Source organism: Agelaius tricolor, unplaced genomic scaffold (genome assembly GCF_023055355.1).
Source record: "Agelaius tricolor isolate 1412-34295 unplaced genomic scaffold, bAgeTri1.0.p SCAF_54, whole genome shotgun sequence".
In the NCBI taxonomy this organism is placed as follows: Eukaryota; Metazoa; Chordata; class Aves; order Passeriformes; family Icteridae; genus Agelaius; species Agelaius tricolor.
Window position 1 is genome coordinate 2,429,581 of NW_027269314.1, and position 20,153 is coordinate 2,449,733.

The window sequence follows — 20,153 nt, forward strand, 5'->3', positions numbered from 1 at the left end:
GGGGAACGTGAGGAGCTCAGCCCACCTCCAGTGATGCTGACACCTGGGTCCAGCTGCCTCATTACCAGCCAGAAAAATCACCAGCAGGTGCTCTCACCTCATTAGAAAATCTGCCCCCACCTCATGCCTTTGGCAAGATCTCAGTGGTACCACTCTGTCCCTGCAATCCCTGCTTTGCTGCTTGATTAGTTCAGAAACCAAAAACCCCAGGGAGAAATTCAAGAATCTGCTAACTCTTTATCCCAAATGGCAATTGGCTATGGAACTCTGGCTCTTTTGTACAACTCTCTTCCTCCTCTCTTCCCATCAATGGGGAAAAGGAAATGTTGGTGTTTCTGCCATGCTGTAGATGATTTACCACCAACCAGCCATGTGGAACTACCCAAGAGCTGCCCCAAGCCCCACCTTTTCCTGGGGGTTTCTTCCACCCAGCCTCCACTCCAGGATTTCTGGGGAGTTAAATTGGGTTTCAAAAAGACTTAAAGTCCCTTCTTGCTGTGAGTGGTTGATATTTAAGGTTTGTGGAAAGAAAACTGGATCTCAAATTCCTCTCTGGCTCCTTACCCAAAAGCATTCATTAATGGCAGCTGAAGACAAAGACCATCATCCTGGATGGACAAAAGCCTTGGAAAACCTCCATGTTCTCTTCTCTTCCAGCCTCTTTTCTTTGCTACAACACAAGAAAAATCAGAGCAGGGATGAAAAATGGCCCCAGCCCTCTGTGGTTTTTCCTGCTGTCCAAAATAAATTTAAAGCAGCTCTAAAACCACTACCCCCTGCCCATTTCATTTCAAGTCTGGACACCCCACGCTGTGCTGTCAGCCTGGCATCCCCTGCTCAGCTCTGCAGCAATTGCTGGAATTGGGCTCCTGCATCCCAGTTTAATGCCATGGAATGAAGCAGCACAACAGCCTTCGGAGGCGACTGTGGCTGAAACCCTCATGGCTCATAAATGTCAGGTTCAACTCTGCTTCATCCCAGCAGTGCTTAATTCCAAAGTTGGAGAGTGACATAAAAATAAATGGGGAGCAGCGGATTGCGTCCCGGCAGGGCTCGAGCGCGGCTGCCAGGGTGTCACAGATCAAGTGACAGCTTGAGACAAGCCCTGCCTCAGGCACAGGCTTTTGGCAGCAGCTCTGCTTAGGTGACCTGCACCTCAATCCCTCTGGCTCGAGAGATCCTAAGGCTGCTGATTAGGGCTATTATAAAATGTGTTATTTATTGAGCAGACAGGAGGTAACAGACAAAAGGCCTTGAACAGTTCCTGCACAGTACAAAATAAGAGAGCTGCTGAGAGATTACATAAAGCAGTGCACAACATTGAGCTTATTGTTATATATTAAATATATATTGTTGTATATTATAGTTATATACATTAAAGCTAGCAAAGGCACAGTAGAGAACAGGAGTCAGTGGAACTTACCACCCATAGAGCGCACAGAGTCCTTCCACTCAGCCCTCGAGAGAGTAACCACAAAATTGATGTCCCAGCTTTGGGGAAAAGCCCCACAGATTTCTAGGGAATGTGCAGAAGACTTTTGCTTTGTGAAAGTTTGGTGTAGCTTTTGTAGTTTGTAAAGTGGAGTGTCTGTCAGTCAAAAATTCCAGCTGATCTTTCCACAGCAAGATGTTTATTGTCACTAGCAGTGTCACTTCCCCAGTGCCTGAATAACCATGAGGCAGGCAGTCTTTAGTGAGTTATTTCACCAAACTGCAAGCGTTTGTGAAGGGCAGGGGCCTTGCAGCAGCTAACAAAGCACGGGTGGGTCCCTGTGGTGGAAGATGTCCTGATGCACAGGGGTGGGAGAGGAGCAGCCACCTCTGCCTCCCTCTCCAGCTGCTGTGTGTGTCTGGAACAGCAGCTGGTGCCAACACTTGATAAATCATCAGCAAAATTTGGGATACAGCTTCCATGGGAGAGAGCTTTTTCTCTTTGGATTTAAACAAGAAATTTACTGGAAAAAATTATGATTAGTGAGAGTAAAAAGGGAAGGGGCTGAGATTTTATAGCTCCGTTGGGGTTGTGTCAGGAGGGGCAGTGGAGGAGCAGCTCTGATTTCTGCTCTCTGTGACAGGGACAGGGAACGCCTGGAGCAGGGCAAGGGAGGGTCAGGCTGGAGGTCAGGAAAGGTTCTTCCCCCCGAGGGGCACCTGGGGGAAAGTGAACCTGAGGGTAGAAATGGAACCTATTTAATGACTGTCTCTGTCTTAAAAATCTACAGATTTAACTCTTTGAATTACATCCATCCATCCCCCATCCAGAGGACATGTCCCTCCTTTCTCCTCCCAAATCCAGCACCTGCCAGGAGTCCACTGATACCCGCCCCCAGCAGAACAGAAACTCACCTTCACCTCAGCCAGAAGCCTTCAAAACACTTTAAATTATTTCCCCCCCCCGCCCAAGAACATAAATAAGAGGGAAATTTTAACCAGATCATCTACTTTTTATTTCAGAGGAAAGATTTGCATTATTTACTTTTATTTATATACATGTACTTCACATTTGTATTTAAAATGCACAGACCTCCCAAGAATTTTCTCGTTCCGGCTTTAAATTAGCTGTTATTTTACAATACAAAAAATTATACCAAAAAACTGCAATCCTAAATGTGTGTATGTATAACACCCACAACCCCAGCAATGAAATAGTTTACAATACTTGCTCCTATTTACATATGAATGCAATAAATGCTAAATTATACATATTAACAAACTAAGCTCAAGTCTGAACACAGATAAGAATCATAAATAATTACAGAACAAAGAGGGAAAAAAAATCCAGAATACAATTAATTCAAGGATCTTAGTTTAAAGAACATTTCTTGTGCACAAATTTAGAGTAATATAAAACTCTTTTTTTTCTTTTCTTTTTTTTCTTTTCTTTTTTTTTCTTTTTTTTTAAAGGACTGACATGTGATACACTCTGCGACAATTGTTATTGTTCTCTTTTTTTCTACTGGTGAGGTTTGTGGAATCAATACTGAATGGAGAGGAAATGTCTAAAGAATTCTAGTACCTGGAAGACGCACACAAATAGTCTGTGTGAACAAAGAAACAGACTGAACAAAACTGCCCTGATGCACAAAAAAATCAGCAGATACACATACTGTAGTAGTCCTGGCATGGAAACTCAGCTTGTTTCAGCAGCTACCAACAGAAAAAGCAGGAATTTGTCTAAAATTGCAAAGAACACACCCAAAAACGAGGAGCACACCCCGAGCCATCCCTTCCCTCCCTGCCCAGCCCAGCCCAGCCCTGTCCCCCTGTCCTGCAGCTCCAGGGGGCTCTGCCAGGGCAGCCCCTCCTCCCTCCCCTGGGTGTTCCCAGATGGAGAAACCCGGGAGGGGCGCAGGGGCTGCCCTGGGCACGCTGAGCCTGCTGGTGCTGTCTCACACACAGTTCAATATCAATGAATCCCAGTCAATATCAGTAAATCCCAGTTATTATCAATAAATCCCAGTTAATATCAATAAATCCCAGTAATTATCAATAAATCCCAGTTTCCCGTGGGAAGGGGCCGAGGGCTCTGGATGCAGCTGTGCCTGTCCCCAGCTCAGGGTCTCCTGGAGAAGGAAAAGCAGCTGGAACAGCTGGAGCAGCAGAGGAGGGGCAGCCCAGCCCATGGCACTGGAGCCCCAGGGTATGGAGAAGGCCCCAGGTTTGGTTCCAGCCCCAGTTCCTCCTTTGAGCTCACGCAGGGCTGAGCAGGCTGAGCCATTTACAGCACCCCACAAAGCCCAGCAGGGCCCGGGCACCCTGGGCACGTTCCTGCACAGAGCTGGAGCTCCCGGGCACCTCCAGGACACAAAGCACCCTCAGGAGGGTGGATCTGCCAGCAGAGGCTGTCCACGGTTCCACACCACTGAATTTGGGACATTACGTGCCACGGCTTGATGTTCATCACAGGCATTTCCCATCATAAATAGCTTTATTCTGGTAATTTCACTACAACGCGTTTTAAGCCCAGGGAAAGTGATAGTAACAACTGAAAAGTTGTGTCTCATAAATATCCTTGTATCCAAAATATTGAGCCAGAGAGTGGCAAGGTCATGCTACACCTGCCCAGAAAAAATTCTGGGCTAAAATCCATGGAAAATGGTGAATTAAAAAAAAAAGGTGTTATTTGGAGATCCACTGGCACCATTGTTTTCTCAAAGAAAAGAGCCCCAACAGTTCTGAAATTTCATTACTAGTTTTTTTAAAGGCTCCTCTCAGAGAATGAAAATCTTCTGAGGGTCGAGATGTCAAATGCTGAATTTCAGCCAGTCATAAACACCTGAAATAGTGATTTTGAATGGAAACACTGCCACAATTTTAGTAACAAAGGCCTTAAACTAATGATTTAATCCTCCACGTAGTGACCACTTTAAGGACCTTTATTACTTGTATCCAAATGTTGCTTTTCCCCCTTTCAAATGGAAAAACCATTATTTAACTTGGTTTCTACATTAAAGTGAAATACATTTGAACACACAAAAGTCAAGTTATGCCTCCCTGCTTTGCAAGATATCACGATATAATCTGGTGTTTAAAGCTCTGGAAAGTTATCTACTACTGATCAGATGAAGGAGTTATTAAGACAAAACTCATACATAATTTAAAATCATCAAAAATACATTCAATATTTTTTCTGGTTTATATACACTTTAAATCTCTCCATGTTCTGTACGTTACTGTAGAGTTTATGTACAAGTGCAAAATCTGTGTGCCATTTGTCATTTATTTACAGATTCTCCCATGAAATAAGGTTGTTCTTTCTCCCCCACCCCACCTCCAAATGAAATAAACCCAAAATTCCTTCACTTTTGATACTGGCCTGGTGACAAACTGCCAGCAATTCCTCCTTCCCCAAGCCCTTCCCATGTTCTTCCCTGTTTACCTCTAAGCTGGGATGAAACTGCACCAGAGCTATGTATGAGAATTCTCTTCTCCCTCATCAGGATGGAGATCAGATGCAGGGTAGAGCTACATCCTGAAGGAGCCAGTTCCTTTTAGTCATGTAAGTAACTCTTGTTGCTCTATTTACATTTTTTGGTTCTGATACACCTTGACTTTGATCATTTTTGCTCATTTTTTCAGTATCTGACACCTCATTTTGGGCACACTCCTGGCACACTGTAGGCTTTGCAGACCAGACAGCCCAGATCTCCAGGAGTGAGAAAACGTCCCAAACTCTGTATTTATGTCTTTTTATTAATGTAAAAATCTATCACCCCTCCAAGCCTACGGTTCTGAAAGCTGTTTGTGATCAGGAAAACCCAACAACTTTAAGCACCTGCCCAAGAGCTGTCCTGAAGAGGGAAACTCAAGCACTGGGGCTTTCACCATCCAGGCTGGCAGCTCTCCTCCCAAAAACAGCAAGAAGAAATCTGCAAACATCAGGATGTGCATCGTGGCTGAAAATACACAGTAACAGGGGAGGGATTTCAGTCAGTCTTATTTCTCCAGTTCAGATTAACCCTATCACTGAGCAAGTTAGAAAATATTATCAGGAGATGAATCTGTCTGAGGTAATCTGTGCATCAGGTAAAACTTAAATTGCCTAAATCCCTTCATTCTAAGACAAATCTGAACCCTTTTCTGATCATAATTCCTTCTTCCCACAGAGCACTGAAACATCTAGTTTAGAAACAGATGCATTTATATATATTTATATATATAATGCATTTTCCCAATATTTTTCTGCAGTCCCATTGCACTTGTTAAATGACACATTAAATCAGAATTATCATCCACCACAGTCCTTAAGCCATCAGGCTGTTCCCATCACCACTGTCTGGACACACACAGCAATTCACCTCTTTATTGCAGTGCTGCCAGGCTCCAAAGAGCTTCTTCAAAATACATGGTTAGGAAAAAAAACCACCCCACAAATGAATGGCTGACACGTGACTGATCACCAGAACACGCACAAAATAGGAGCAGTTTTTGGGTTTCAGTTTGGAAAGGTGCTGCCTGGCCAGACCCAAGAGCACTTCCCTTCCACGTGTTACTTCTTCATTATTAAATATCAGATGTCCTCCACAGCAGCTCAGTGACCTGGGGAACCCACGATGATGGATGGAGCCATAATCACACACCTCATGTGGCACCTTCACTGACACCTTCCACCACTGCAGCCCCCCGGCCGTGTGGGCCTGTGCCACATTCCAGGGACACATGGACACCACCACACACAGATGGGTGGGCTCAGTCCAACCTTGAGCCTCAAACCACAATCCCAGCTTGGCAGAGCAGTTCAGATGGTTTGATGCACCCCCAAACACCAAACCTTCTCTTTGCTGTTTGCAAGTCTCATCCTTTCACCAACCAGCGACTTCTTCAACCTCTAACAGAGCTCAAGCCACACAAGAAGTACCAGGATCTGATCGTGTAGAACTCAAACCTGTGGCAAAACAAAGCTGCTCTGCTTGATCTTTACTTAAAGTTCTTTTTTTACTTCATCCTCAAGTGCCCTGGCACCCGGAGCGTTGCTTTTTACACCCTGTAAGAAGATGGAGCAAACCATAACCACTGGGGAGCAATGCCTCCAAGCTCAGCTCTCATCCAGAGGATGGCAGGAGGGAAGGGGGAGGAAAGAGGCCAAAATCAGAAAAATGTGATGTCTCTGACCTGGAACACAGACTGCTTCTATGAAAATGCTGGTGAAACCGGGAGTTTTCTTATGGGATACTGAAACTCTACGTGCCTTCCAGGTATTTGCACCTGGGTGAGTATTTGGTTGGTCAGGAAAATGTGATTTTCCTCTGACTGCATGGGACAGAGGACACAGAGTGCCTTGGGTGACTCTAGATGTGAGTATACATACCTTTAAAGGAATTTAATTATGTTAAAAAGCAGCGTGTGTAGCAGTCTCCTCACTCCCTAGATCTGTTCACGCCTAGGCACTTGTGTGTGGTGTACTCCAAGCAGGTTAAGACTATGTAAACACTGAGTCTTTCCAAAGCAACATCCAACTTTCCAGTTATTTCATGGGGCCTGAGCAACATCAACCTTTAAACCATCCCAGCTTTTGCATTCCTGGACCATGATGACTACAAAAAGGCTGTGCCTGGAAGAGAGTTCCACTGAAATAATGAGGGAACAGTTAAATATTAAATGAAAACAAAGAATGAAGATGCTTTGAAGATTAATAGTAGTGTTTATGTGTTGAGAGCTGACACCTGTAAACACTGGATCTTTTTCTTTTGTACAGTTTGATAAATACAGAACTACAAAGCACTTTCCATGTAGAAACCTGAGTGTCATTCATTGGACTACTGTTGTATTTACACTGACCAGGAGTGGCGGCGTTGGACCTCACCGCACCTGCAACGAAATCATTCTGCTTTAAACTTGAAGAAAACAAAGGAGCAATCTGAAGCCATGTGTCAGTAAAACTTAAGTGGAGCAGTTGTCAAATAAAGCCAACTAGCACGTAGATGAGAGAAAAAACTGGGTTCAAGGAAGTTGTGTTTTTTTCCGGGTGCTTCTAGTCTCTTGGGACACGACTTGGAAATCTTCCTCCTCCTTGGTATTACTTTTCCATTGTGTTTAAAACCCTAGACAGTTTCTGATGTCCATGCATCAAATACAGGTTCCTGGCTGTGCAGGGGGCTGCTGCTTCCGATTTCGGACGGCGCCCGACTTCTCTTTGTAGGCAATTGGCATCTGTTGTGAAATGTCCACCAGAGCACTGGCCACGGCGAGACCTGGCACAGAACACACATCACCACAACAGCCACAGCAACAAACCTGCACAAAGAGCTCAGAAAACCCCTCCAGGCCACAAAGGGTGTAGAATTTTTTTAATAAACTAGAAAAGTGTTGTGGCCCAAGAATTAAGCTCCAGCCAATATTCTGAAAGGAGCTGAAATACTGCATGTTTAATTAGAAGCAACAGCAGGAGAAAAAGACACAATAAGGGTGGGTATTAGTGGATGTAAAACTCTAAATGTGGAAGCCTCAACCCTTAATATTGAAGATGTCTTTCTCTGCATCAGTATATGGACTACAATAAACCTGAAAGCAAATGTGCACGGAGGCTTCACTGCCCTTCCTGGGGATACATCACCTCTGCAACCTCCTCATAGCAGATCAGGGAGTCATGGAATGGTTTGGCTTCAAAGGCACCCTAAAGCCCATCCAGTTCCACCCCCTGCCATGGGCAGGGACACCTTCCACTAGCCCAGGGTGCTCCAAGCCCTGTCTAATCTGGCCTGGAAAATTCTAGAGATAGGGCAGCCACAGCTGCTCTGGGCACCCCATGCCAGGGCCTCCCTGCTCTATTCACAAACAAACCACATCTGGGACTTAGCTCAATCCAGCTCAACACCTCAACACCAAACCATCCAATTCAAACCCTGATAACTCTTTTTCCAAAGCCTTTGCTTCACCAAGCCCACTGGGGAACCCCAGTTAAATCCCACACTGCCCAGGAGATGATGTCCCAGTGCCCTGACACCACGTTTGGGTCTGAAGGGGTTGAGAACAAGGCTGGATGGGGAAAAGCTCTTTGTCCAGAGCTCCTGAGAGGAGGGCAGAGATGCTCTGAAAGGACTTGTAGTGACAGGCCAAGGGGAATGGTTTCGGACTGACAGCAGACAGGGTTAGATGGGATAGTCTTCCCTGTGACGTGGGGGAGGCCCTGGCACAAGCTGCTCTGTGGCTGCTCTGTGGTTTGCAGCAACCTGGGATAGTGGAAGGTGTCCCTGCCCATGGCAGGGGGTGGAACTGGATGATCTTTAAGGTCCCTTCAAACTCCAATCTTTCCATGCTTCTGTGACTTGATGTTCCCCTGCAAATGGAGCTGGGAACTAAGTTGGATAGGCCAAGTGACAAGTTACCTTCACAGGTACCTACTGCAAACATGGCCCTACCACATCCCTCTGTCCCCCACCCAGCTGTTAATTAAAGCATAGTCCAATATCAAATGTTCATCCACCAATTGACCTTAGTAATTAACCCAAAACTCATGTTGGAAGCCAGCAGTGCCCAGACCAGGGAGCCTAAAATACCTCGAGCACATCCCAAGCTGAACTGTGGCTACAGCAGCTGCTGTGGGATCAGGAAAGGTGAACCTGTAAGGCTGGGGAAGGAGTCCAGAGTTAATTCCAAGCCACCAGAGACAACAGCAATGCTCACCTGACTGTCCTGGTGGTGGAATACCCCCAAGCCCTCGAGGCAGCCTCACGAAGACGGAGAGAACAGCTGCTTTGTTCCCAAAGCAGGGCTCCAGCGCGATGGGCTTTGGTACAGTCTGCGGCAGGGGAAGCAGGGAGAAAACAAATGTTAAACAGCGTGTTACACCCTCCCTCCTCCCCCAGCATCACTCCTCCAGCTCCTACAAGCCCCAGGGCATGAACCACCATGAACCACGCTGCTGTGCTGGGCAGATTTCCAGCACACAGCCAGCAAAGCTAAAACCACTGTCAGCAACAATCAAAACACGAGTCATCACCAGAAAACACATTCACTTAATAAAAATCAGGCTATTAAAAAGTCAAGCACTACACAAGGCTTGTATTTCTCCCTAAATTCAATAACAAAGGAGCAGCTTATGTAATCAACAGGACTGAGGGTTTGTTCCATCGACCCCATCAGCAGCCTGTCACTGATATCAGCACGCACCACCATGGCCATTCGACACTCCAAATTCTATTTCCACAATTTAAGTCCATGTACCAACTTAACAGCACTCTATGCATTAACAGAGTAAAGAACATTTTCCCAAGAACAAAAATAAGTGTTCAAGGCCAGGCTGGAGGGAGCTTGAAGCAACCTGGTCTAGTGGAAGGTGTCCTTGTCCATGGCAGGGGGAATTAGACGGGCTTTAAGGGCCCTTTCAATCTGTGATTCTAATGTATAATAGGTGGTCAGCTTTCTCCCTGGAGGAGCAGAGGATCGGATCCCTTGCTGACCCTCAGTGTCTGTGACCATCTCCCACTGCACTCTTGTGAAGATTTTACCTGAATGATCAACAGCCAGCTTCAGAATGCCATCAGAAAGCCAAAATGCAACAGCCCAGCCCAGAAACTAAAGTGTGTTCTCAGCTGGGCCCCAACTCCACACACAGGTACACAGGATCAGTGCTACTGTGGGCTGCAATAACAGTCAGATTAGGATGCAAGTGTTCACCAATGATTACAGGTTCAGGAGAGTTTCTTCTTTTGTTCCACACCAGCTAAAAAAGCTGAGAAACACAATTTTACCCAATACACTGGGTGCTTTCTGTTTTCTTCTTTAGTATGGACAAATTCCACTCTGCTGTTAATGAAATAATTAGTTCTTTTTCCATCAGGCATCAAACTACACCATAGTACTCAAATATTCAACAGAAACTCAATGCAATGCAAGCCATGAAAAAGCCTGAACAGGAGTCAAACATGCTGTTAAATTACTGCTGCTCAATAAAGAAGACAAAAGGAGACAACAGCAAGCAAAATGAAACTTAAAACTTTCCAAATCTCTCATTTACTGCAATGATTGCAGCAGTGTTTGTTGGTCTGTGCCAGGCAGACAAATACATGCTACACGGGCTGGATGATGGAAGCTGCTGCCTGCCTGGTTTATGACAGCAGGTTTCTTCATCTCCCTACCCCCAGCAAAGGGACCCAACTCAGAGTAAAGCTTTTCCCAGAAGGAAACAAGCACACCCTGATGCTGGATCCCAGAGGCAATGGAGGGAGCTCGGAGAAGGAGCTGCAGGAATAGAGCCCATGGATTTCTGCCTTATGGGAGGAGCAAGAACACAGCACAAAGCTGATTTTCTTCTGGAGAGACTCAAGTATATTACTTATTCCACTGCTAATGAAACACTTCTGCTGAATTCTAGAGCTTGGAGGATGGCACTTGGGTTACAGAGAGCTCTTGTGCTCACCCTCAGCACTGAGCAGAACGGGCAGCAAGGACCACGCAGAGAAGTGATGGAGGGACTGAAGGAGCAACTGAATAATAGACTGTACTTTTTAATACTTTTTAATGTATTTGTTTTCAATGGATTAATGGCCCCAGAGCTGCTGCAGGGCTGGAGCCCCTCTGCTCTGGAGCCAGGCTGGCAGAGCTGGGAATGTTGCCCTGGAGAAGGGAAGGCTCCAGGCAGAGCTCAGAGCCCCTGGCAGGGCCTGCAGGGGCTCCAGGAGAGCTGCAGAGGGGCTGGGGACAAGGCCTGCAGGGACAGGAGCCAGGGAATGGCTCCCACTGGGAAAGGGGAGATTGGGCTGGGATCTTGGCAAGGAATTCCTGCCTGGGAGGGTGGGCAGGCCCTGGCACAGGTGCCCAGAGCAGCTGTGGCTGCCCCTGGATCCCTGGCAGTGCCCAAGGCCAGGCTGGACACTGGGGTTGGAGCCCCCTGGGACAGTGGGAGGTGTCCTGCCATGGCAGACCATGGAAAGATGACCTTTAGAGTCCCTCCCAACCCATGAGGATGCTCAGCAGCACATTCACCATCCTCCAGCCAACCTGCAGAAACAGGAGGCAGGAAAATCCATCTCAGGGGTCACCAAATCCAGCCCTCTACTAACACAGGCAATGGCACATAAAAGCAGAGTTCTCTGCTTTAAGGGTGGTTACACTTTCAGCCTGTGCCATCACCTCTGGGAGACCTTTCCAGATCCCCTGGTCTGGATCTCACCACTCTGCCACCAGAAACTTTCTTTTAACCTCAAATCGTTCACACTTCAATTTATTCATCTGCCTCACGTTCTTCTGTGCCTTAACCCTGTCCCTGGGCTTTACTCTGCAGTACAGCTCAGCCCTCTTTTGGATCTCAGTCTTCTTTTGGATCAACGGGAAGAGCAACACTCTGAATTCCTTCCCTGAACACAAGCACTGCCTCCTCCAGTTCTCCAAGTGCCCCTCTCTGCTCCTTGTTCTCGACCACCTGAGAGGCATTTCAGGCTCTGACAGTGCCTCTGTTGTGGTACCCAAATCACCCTGAGTCTCCTGCACGCCATAAAATAGAAAGAAACAGTAGCTGTTCATTATATAGCTCTCAGTCGCAGAGCTGAAGGGACTTGGAGAGGAATTTAGCTCATCTCTCAGCCCCAGGCAAGACCCTCTCTCCTCCTCTGCCCTTTCCAACTAATGAACCCTGAGTGTGCAGCAGAAACTCTCATTATGAGTCCCTGTGGGCACAATCTTCCCTTTCCATGGAGTTTTTATTTTGGTCCTCAAGGTCACCCATCTTGCTCCTCTCTACTCTCCTGGTTCCACAGCACAGATAGCTGGGATAGGATGTAGCCCTGGGCCTCCTTCCTTCCATTGTCAACCTGCCCAGAAAACAGTCAGAATCATGGAATGTTTTGGGTTGGAAGGGACCTTAAAGTTCATCTCATACCCTGCAGGGAACAAGGACACATTCCACTGTCCCAGGTGCTCCAGCCCCAGTGTCCAGCCTGGCCTTGGGCACTGCCAGGGATCCAGGGGCAGCCACAGCTGCTCTGCCAGGGCCTGCCCACCCTGCCAGGGAAAAATTCCTAATTCCCAATATCCCATCCATCCCTGCCCTCTGGCAGTGGGAGCCATTCCCTGGCTCCTGTCCCTTCAGGCCCTTGTAAAATCTCTCTCCATCTTTCCTGGTGGGCCCTTCAGGTACTGAAAGGCTACAATTAGGTCAACCCAAACCCTTTTATTTTCCAGGCTGAACAATCCCAAAAACGATGAGGGTTGGTAAAATGTTGTTAATAGTTCCCTGCGTGGGGATCCTTATTTCTCTCAACCATGCACAGCAAGGACAACAATGCACCCAAAATCTGTCAGGCAGTTGCAAACTAATTTGGAAGGAATTAAGCACGACATCACTTTGCTGCAGCTAAGCTCCATCTTAAAACTAAAAGGGGAAAAATGGCCTATTGTCCATCAATCCAGCTTTTCCTGAGACAAGCTGCAGTTAATAACAACAAAACCTCGCCTAAAGAATCAAGTACTGCACATTTATTTTTGACAGCCCCGGTTCAGGCACCTGTTTTCTGAACTGTGACTCATTGTGCATCTCTGAGTGCTGCTCACGGCCGGGAGACAGAGCAGGGAGGGAATGACTCAGAGCAGTGAGGGATGAGGAATGTGGAATTTGAGCAGGGAGGTCAGGAGTGAAGGACACGCTGCACCCTCTGCAAGGCAGAACCAGCGCTGGAGCCAGGGACCAGGTTCAGCACTCAGGGAGGAAAATGTAACATTTCAACCAGCAGTTTCACTGTGACTGGACTGGAGACCTCACCCTGCGCCAGCCCTGCCCTGCCTGTCACCTGATGTGACCTAGGCAGGTGTCACCAGGACACCAAGGGTCTAAGGAGCAGCTGGCTGGCTTCGTCAAGTGCAGTTTTGGTGAGGAGGTCTCAAGAGCTCAGGTCTCCTTTCTTTGCCCACTCAAGTGGTTTCTGAGTGCTCTTATCACAGATTATGGAATCCTCTGAGTTGAATGGGACTCACAGGGATCAGCCAGCCCAGCCCCTGTCCCTGCCCAGACCCCCAAAATCCCACCTGGGCATCCCTGGAGCGCTGCCCAAAAGGCTCCTGGAGCTCTGGCAGCCCTGGGGCTGTGCCCATTCCCTGGGGAGCCTGGGCAGTGCCAGCACCCTCTGGGGATGAACCTTTCCTGACCTCCACCTAAACCTCTCCTGACACAGTTCCATATCCTCTTTTGTTGCAGATCCAAGCCATTCTCCTGCAAGAAGATTTTGAGTGAACATGGAAAGCAGAGATCAGATGTAAGAGATGGCTCTTAAGGGTAAACGTTTAAAAGGTACATAAAATAGGTGTATTTCCAAATTTTGTAACAACCTCTATCAGATGCTTAAAACCTGCCTCTGCCAGCAACTTCCATTCAGAGGTTTTGATAAACTCATTGTTGAATTATAGAAGTGATTCTTTTTTACTGAAGGCTTAATGGCACAATAAAGTAGACATTATTCAAATCTATTCAAATAAGGCGCATCTCTCAGACACTCAGCACCAGAGGACTGCTTTGAGAGGTGCCTGAACAGCAGAGTCCCATCATGGGAGCAGATACAGAGGGAGAGAACAAAGCCCTGGAGCTCGAGTGGGTGGGCAAAGCCCACAGTCAATGGCCATGGACAGAGCTGAGCTGGCTGAGCCAGCAGGCCCTGCCCTGAGGCACCTCTTGTCCTCAAAGAAATATGGACAGCTGTGCCTCTAGCACTCTGGAGAGACAAATTCATGGACCTGATCACAGAACCATGGAATGCTTTGAGTTGGAAGGGACCTTAAAACTCATCTTAAAGCCATGGCAGAGACACCTCCCACTGTCCCAGGCTGCTCTAAGCCCCAGTGTCCAACCTGGCCTGGGGCACTGCCAGGGATCCAGGGGCAGCCACAGCTGCTCTGGGAATTCCAGCCCAGGCAGGAATTCCTTGCCAAGATCCCAGCCCAATCTCCCCTTTCCCAGTGGGAGCCATTCCCTGGCTCCTGTCCCTGCAGGCCTTGTCCCCAGCCCCTCTGCAGCTCTCCTGGAGCCCCTGCAGGCCCTGCCAGGGGCTCTGAGCTCTGCCTGGAGCCTTCCCTTCTCCAGGGCAACATTCCCAGCTCTGCCAGCCTGGCTCCAGAGCAGAGGGGCTCCAGCCCTGCAGCAGCTCCGGGGCCTCCTCTGGGCTCTCTCCAGCAGCTCCACGTCCTCCTGCTGTTGGCCCCAGGGCTGGGGCAGCTCTGCAGGTGGGCTCTCACCTCAGGGAGGGGCACAGGGACAGAGTCCCCCCTCCCCTGCACTGAATCACCTGAACCCTTCCCTGCAAGGGGCTTTCCATGCTCCTGCACAGCAAAGCAACAATCAATGGACACGATGCGAAAAGCCCCAAGAACTGCAAGAATCAGAATGGTACAAATGTCAAAGGAACAGCAGAAAGCCAGTGAAGCCCTGCTGGCCTGGAAGCCGTGGGCAGCCCTGTCTGGGGGAACCGGCAGCTCATGGTGCCTTAACGGTGGTGACACAGCCCCGTGTTCCCAGAGACAGCAATAGCTGCTCTCAGCTGCTTTCCACAGATGATTTTACTGGCCCAAACCAGCACTAAAAGCCAAGTAATTCCAGTTGTTTCTGAGTTGTGATGTGTATTTAGCATACATAAAGTGTAAACCATTATAGACATTAAAAGCAATAAGAGACAGATTAGGTGATTTCACTAGTCCAGCTTCTCCAGCAGCATTCTCCACATGGACAGGGCCTTTCCCAGGAATTTCTCTGGGCTATTTCCAGGGGACCCAGATGTGGAATACACCACCAGTTCCCTTGGGAGTCAATTTCACAGCCAAATACTTTCCCCAAGTAGGTTGAATTGTGTGATGCTCACCCTAAACACTTTTATTTCATCTCATTATTTCTATTTATGCTGCTTGTACTTGACAAATTCAAAAAGTTAATAATGTGTCACATAAAACTAATGGCCAGAACAATAAATATTCTGTATAATTTCACAAACCCAGCATCAGTTTTATTTAGGTTCTGTGATACACTGCCAGCATATTGCATTTCAAGATATATTAAAAAAATACCATGGAGATTTTTTTTTCCTTAACAAGAAAACATGTTTCTGTGGTTTGATCAAATAAGTCTTACATGGTTTTCAATTTCCAGGAAGGAAATTAAAATAAAGGAAAAATCTTATGGTGGTGGATGAGAAAAGGAACATTACCCAAACAGTTCAGTTTTATTACTGATTCCACTTGTTCAGGTGATTTCACTCTGTAGAAAAAGGGTCAAATTCCATTTGCAAGTTTTAAATTGTGCCATTAAAATCTGAGTGAACCTTTGCAAAACAAGTTACAAGCAATTTCCTATTAAAATAGATTATTAAGCTTTAAAAATTATATTCTCAGGGTAGTATGTGTGTCCTGCAAGATAGAGATGAATGAACTTCTAGCAATAATTCAGAGTAAATGAGTTTAGATTAAAAATTTACATTTACCTAGTCCCTGATAGCTACCTTGGAATTTTAGAGGGGCTGAGGAATGAACTGACTCGGTCCCAGAACTGGGTTGCTGCATGAGAGAAACTAACAAAGATCACATTCAAAGCCTCAGCTGGATGTTAGCAGCCTGAAATGGGGAACACAGATCTGAGCAGCCCGGATCTACAGCCCACATGCCACCAGCCCCACGGGGCCCCCGGTCTACTCCCCCTTATTTAACAACTGCTCTGTGCTGCCCAGGGCTCCTGTGAGTCCAGCAACAGCCAGCCACCAGCTCGGGGTGAAGGGATTGGTGAGGTGAGTTTGGATCTCCATGGCCACCAGCTCGGGGTGAAGGGATTGGTGAGGTGAATTTGGATCCCCAAGGCTCGGAGCGAAGGGCAGGGATTGGTGAGGTGAATTTGGATCTCCATGGCCACCACCTCGGGGTGAAGGGATTGGTGAGGTGAATGAATTTGGATCTCCAAGGCCAGCAGCTCAGGGTGAAGGGCAGGGATTGGTGAGGTGAATGAATTTGGATCTCCAAGGCAGCTCCCCTGAAATGACCAAAACTCGTGTCACAGTTTGAGCCTGGCCACTCACGGATGCCAACACTCATCCTTCTTCACTTCCCAGGGAGGGATGGATGAGGCCATGACGAGCAAATCTGGGAGATATGTGCATTTATATGGGCAGTGGTGAGTATTTATTTTGATTTCGTACAGGTGAAGGGGCAGGACCTTTACAATTCTTTTCAAGCACTCAGCTGGTTTTTGCACAGGAAAACAAAGTAAAAAAACCCAACGAAATGGGACAGCTGGATGAAGATTGCAAACACAACACACAAAACAACTACTTGGCATAAATGAATGCAAATAAGTCCTTGATAATGCTGTTGAGAAGCTGCTGGTGTTATTAGTACTTCAATCAGAGAGATGCTCGTTAGAGGGAAAAAATGAACTTAGAAAATCCTTCTCCTGTGGGAAGCTTCATGCTCCTTCCTCTCCTTCCAGCAAATTCCTCCTTATCAGCTAAAATCAGGGTCCAACCTGCGGAAATGTTTATACAGTCTTCAAACCTAAAACTAGTTAAAATCACTTATCAGCCAAATGTTCCCTAAATACAAGGCAGGCTTAACAGATATGTCTGCTGATCTCATGACAGCTCCCTTCCACAGATCTATATTCCATATTATATCATGGGAGTAGAAAAAGTTTCCCCTAATTTTTTTTTCCCTAATTTTGCAATAGAATTCAAACCAAGATACTGGGCACTTGTTTACTGGTAATAATTAATTAGGTGAAGATTTTATCGGGTATTTTTGTTGCTGTTTTGGTAGGAGGAATCACAGCCAGTCTCTATGGAGTTCTAGTGCAGCTAACCCACTTTACACACCTCAGCTGCCCAGGGAATGCTCCCTTCCTACCCCTGGCATTCCTTCAAAGGGGATCCCACACTTTTCCATGCCCTGAAAGTGGGCCAGCATATGAGGAATAAACACCAAACAGGAAGTACAAGCTGGGCTGTCCTCCCTGTGTATTCCTTTGTCACCTCGATGCTCAGGAGGGAGCCTAAAGAGTGGAAATGGTTTTGCTGAAGACAAAGAGACAGCTACACATAGACAGCCTTGGAATTCCTCTGTGTTAACGTATGGAAAAGCTCCTAGAACCAGAAACTGCCAGAAAGCCCAGAAATAAGATTTTAGCAATTAAACATCCTTTCCAAAGGCAAGCTGAGAAACCCAGAGCCTACCTCTGCCAGGTCAGGCAGAACTACACTGGCCTTTCTGATCTCAAAGGCTGCGTGTGATCCATCTCCACCAAGTGCCACAGCAGATCAGGATTATTCCCTTTATTTCCCCCATCCCTCAATTTCATGCCCTTGCTGCAACTATTATCCTTCTGAGGACAGGAATGACTTTCAGCCTATTTGTATCATCCTTGAAAAACCCTAAGCTGCTCTGTCCCCCTCCAACAAATCGTGATCAGACAAAAAGAAACTGGTTCAAGTTGTGCCTCAGGAGGTTTAGACTGGATATTAGGGAAAATTTCTTCATGGAAAGAGTTGTGAAGCATTGCACGGGCTGCCCAGGGAAATGGGCATCACCATGCAAGGAAATGCTCAATAACCTTATGGATGTGGTACTTGAAGACAGTTTAATGGTGAACGCAGTGGTGGTGCTGTGTCCATGAACGCACGTGGTAATCTAAAGGCCTTTTCCAGCCTTACCAATTCTATGATTTGACACAGCCTGGTCATTTCTGCTTGATGAGGCTTTTGTGCATCACACCTCATGCCTGGCCTCCCTCCAAATCCTCCTGTTGCACAGGAGCCCCAGTCTCAGCTCGCTGGAGCTGTCCTTGCCATGCTTACACTAACCCAGCTCACTGAAGGGGCGTAGGCTGGGAGATGTCACAAAAGCTGGTCCATCAGCAAATCTCATGGACCAAAAGCAGGTCAGCAACATGTGAAGTAAAGGGGAAAGTGAGTCATCAAGAGTGACAACCAGAACAGGATAAAAGATGTAAAAACCATCAGTTCCTCGGCCTTTAGTTCTTTGCTGAACTCCAGCTGCATGAAACAGCCCAAAATCAAGCCACATGTCAAAATTAACATGAATTCACCCTGTAGAAGTGCTGGGGCTGGCAGATGCTTCATTTTAAATCATTCCTCACCCTGCAGCTTCCCCAAACCCTGCACCCTGTGGCACAGGATTTACTACTCATTTCTCTGCTCCTTTACTGCTGGCTGCCACTTCATTGCAATATAAAAGGAATTTAACAAGGGTATCGCTCACATGCAAAATACAAATAAACTGAAAATATATTAATTTATCTGTGGTACCCCCTACCCACTCCCAAATCAGCTCATCACTTTAGCTCTGCACTTCATGAACAGATGGGATCTTCTGGCAGCCTTTAAACCACTCAAAAGCACTTTCTCCCATAACAAAGCAAACTAATTACTAGAATAAGATGCTATTTCCCATCTATTTATCTGCTATTTTTAAGGAATCAGCTCGCTGTCTGATTCAGGATTTGTAGTGAAGCCCTCAAACAGCCGATTTAAATGCACATTGGTACAATGGTACAGAACACACTAAATGAACTTCATAAGGATTTTTGCCCACCAAATGCTTCTCCCTTTCCCTTTAGGAAACTAAAGATCATGGGTGCAAAGATAATCAACACTTAGCACTGGCTTCACGTGCTGGATCCCTGAACACAGCACAGCAAAGACTGCTCCAGCTCTCCTTTAAAAGATTCCAAAATAATTTTTTTCCAATTTGAGGATCATTCTTTCCCAATGCAACCATTTTCTTGTTGACCCTGTAAGTGCTTTGCTCAACCTCAGCACTTGCTTGCTAGGCTGTGCATGTTTTTTCCAAGGTAACTTCTTGCCTTTAGCAACTTCAAGATAGATGGAAATCAATGTCAAAATTATAAACTTCCCAAATTCTTTCGGGAAAGCTTCTAAGCATGGCTGCAGAGGATTACAAGACTTAGATTAATCCGATAACAAGCCCTAAAAAATCCTGAGCTACAGCAATACCAGTTCAGACACTTGGATGAGTCCCAGGCACCCAAGGAAGTTAAACACACTTAGAAAAATAATTGCAATATTCAGCACGTCTGAACGCACAAAGAGCTGCAGAGAGAAGCCAACAGATTTTGTAATAACTAAGCAAATTTAGTGGTAGATTTGTGATTCAGTGGGTATTTGTTGAGTGGCAAATAAACCAAAGCAGCTAGTAACGTGTTGCCTAGCTGCAGCCTCTAATAGGAATTGCTTCCCTGCAGGTAAATCACTTTCTATTACTCCTAAGTACCCCAGGAAAACTACTAATTGAAAACACAGTTCTAATACTGTCCAGCTGGAAAACATTAGCTTAGGATGGAACTAGCTTGACACTGGCTGCCAACTGGCAATGGACAATGGAATAGGAAATTAATCTTTTGCAGACAAGACATACCATTTTCCACTTCTCCTTTGTTACCTTCAAATCAACTCGTCATTAACCAACAGCTTTGATTCCCATGGGGAAAGAAAAGCATCACTGAATTCATGATAATGCAAGTCTGGCTTTCTTGCAATTAAAATGAAGACTCCAATTTTGACATAGTGGATGGCAGAGGAACTGGAGGGCAGATACAACATCCAGCACCACAGTAACATTTCCCTCTTTCCTTGGCTAAGAGTTAAAGAACAGGCAGACCACAAAGAGAAGCACGGTTGTCCAATTCTGTACTGCCCCAGCCCATCCTCCTGCAGCTCCCT

The 20,153-nt window shown here is 46.5% G+C and overlaps 1 protein-coding gene across 1 annotated transcript in view; it reads right to left on the reverse strand.

Moving 5' to 3' along the window:
• Positions 1-2,423: 2,423 nt before the first annotated feature.
• Positions 2,424-20,153, reverse strand: part of ATRN (attractin) — a 148,292-nt gene continuing 130,562 nt past the window's right edge. Inside the window, exons 28-29 of the mRNA XM_071455749.1 lie at positions 9,124-9,238; positions 2,424-7,691 (exon numbers count right to left, since the gene is read on the reverse strand). Of these exons, the coding sequence (XP_071311850.1) occupies positions 7,567-7,691; positions 9,124-9,238 (240 nt within the window). The 3' untranslated portion in view covers positions 2,424-7,566. The remainder of the gene's footprint in view (positions 7,692-9,123; positions 9,239-20,153) is intronic.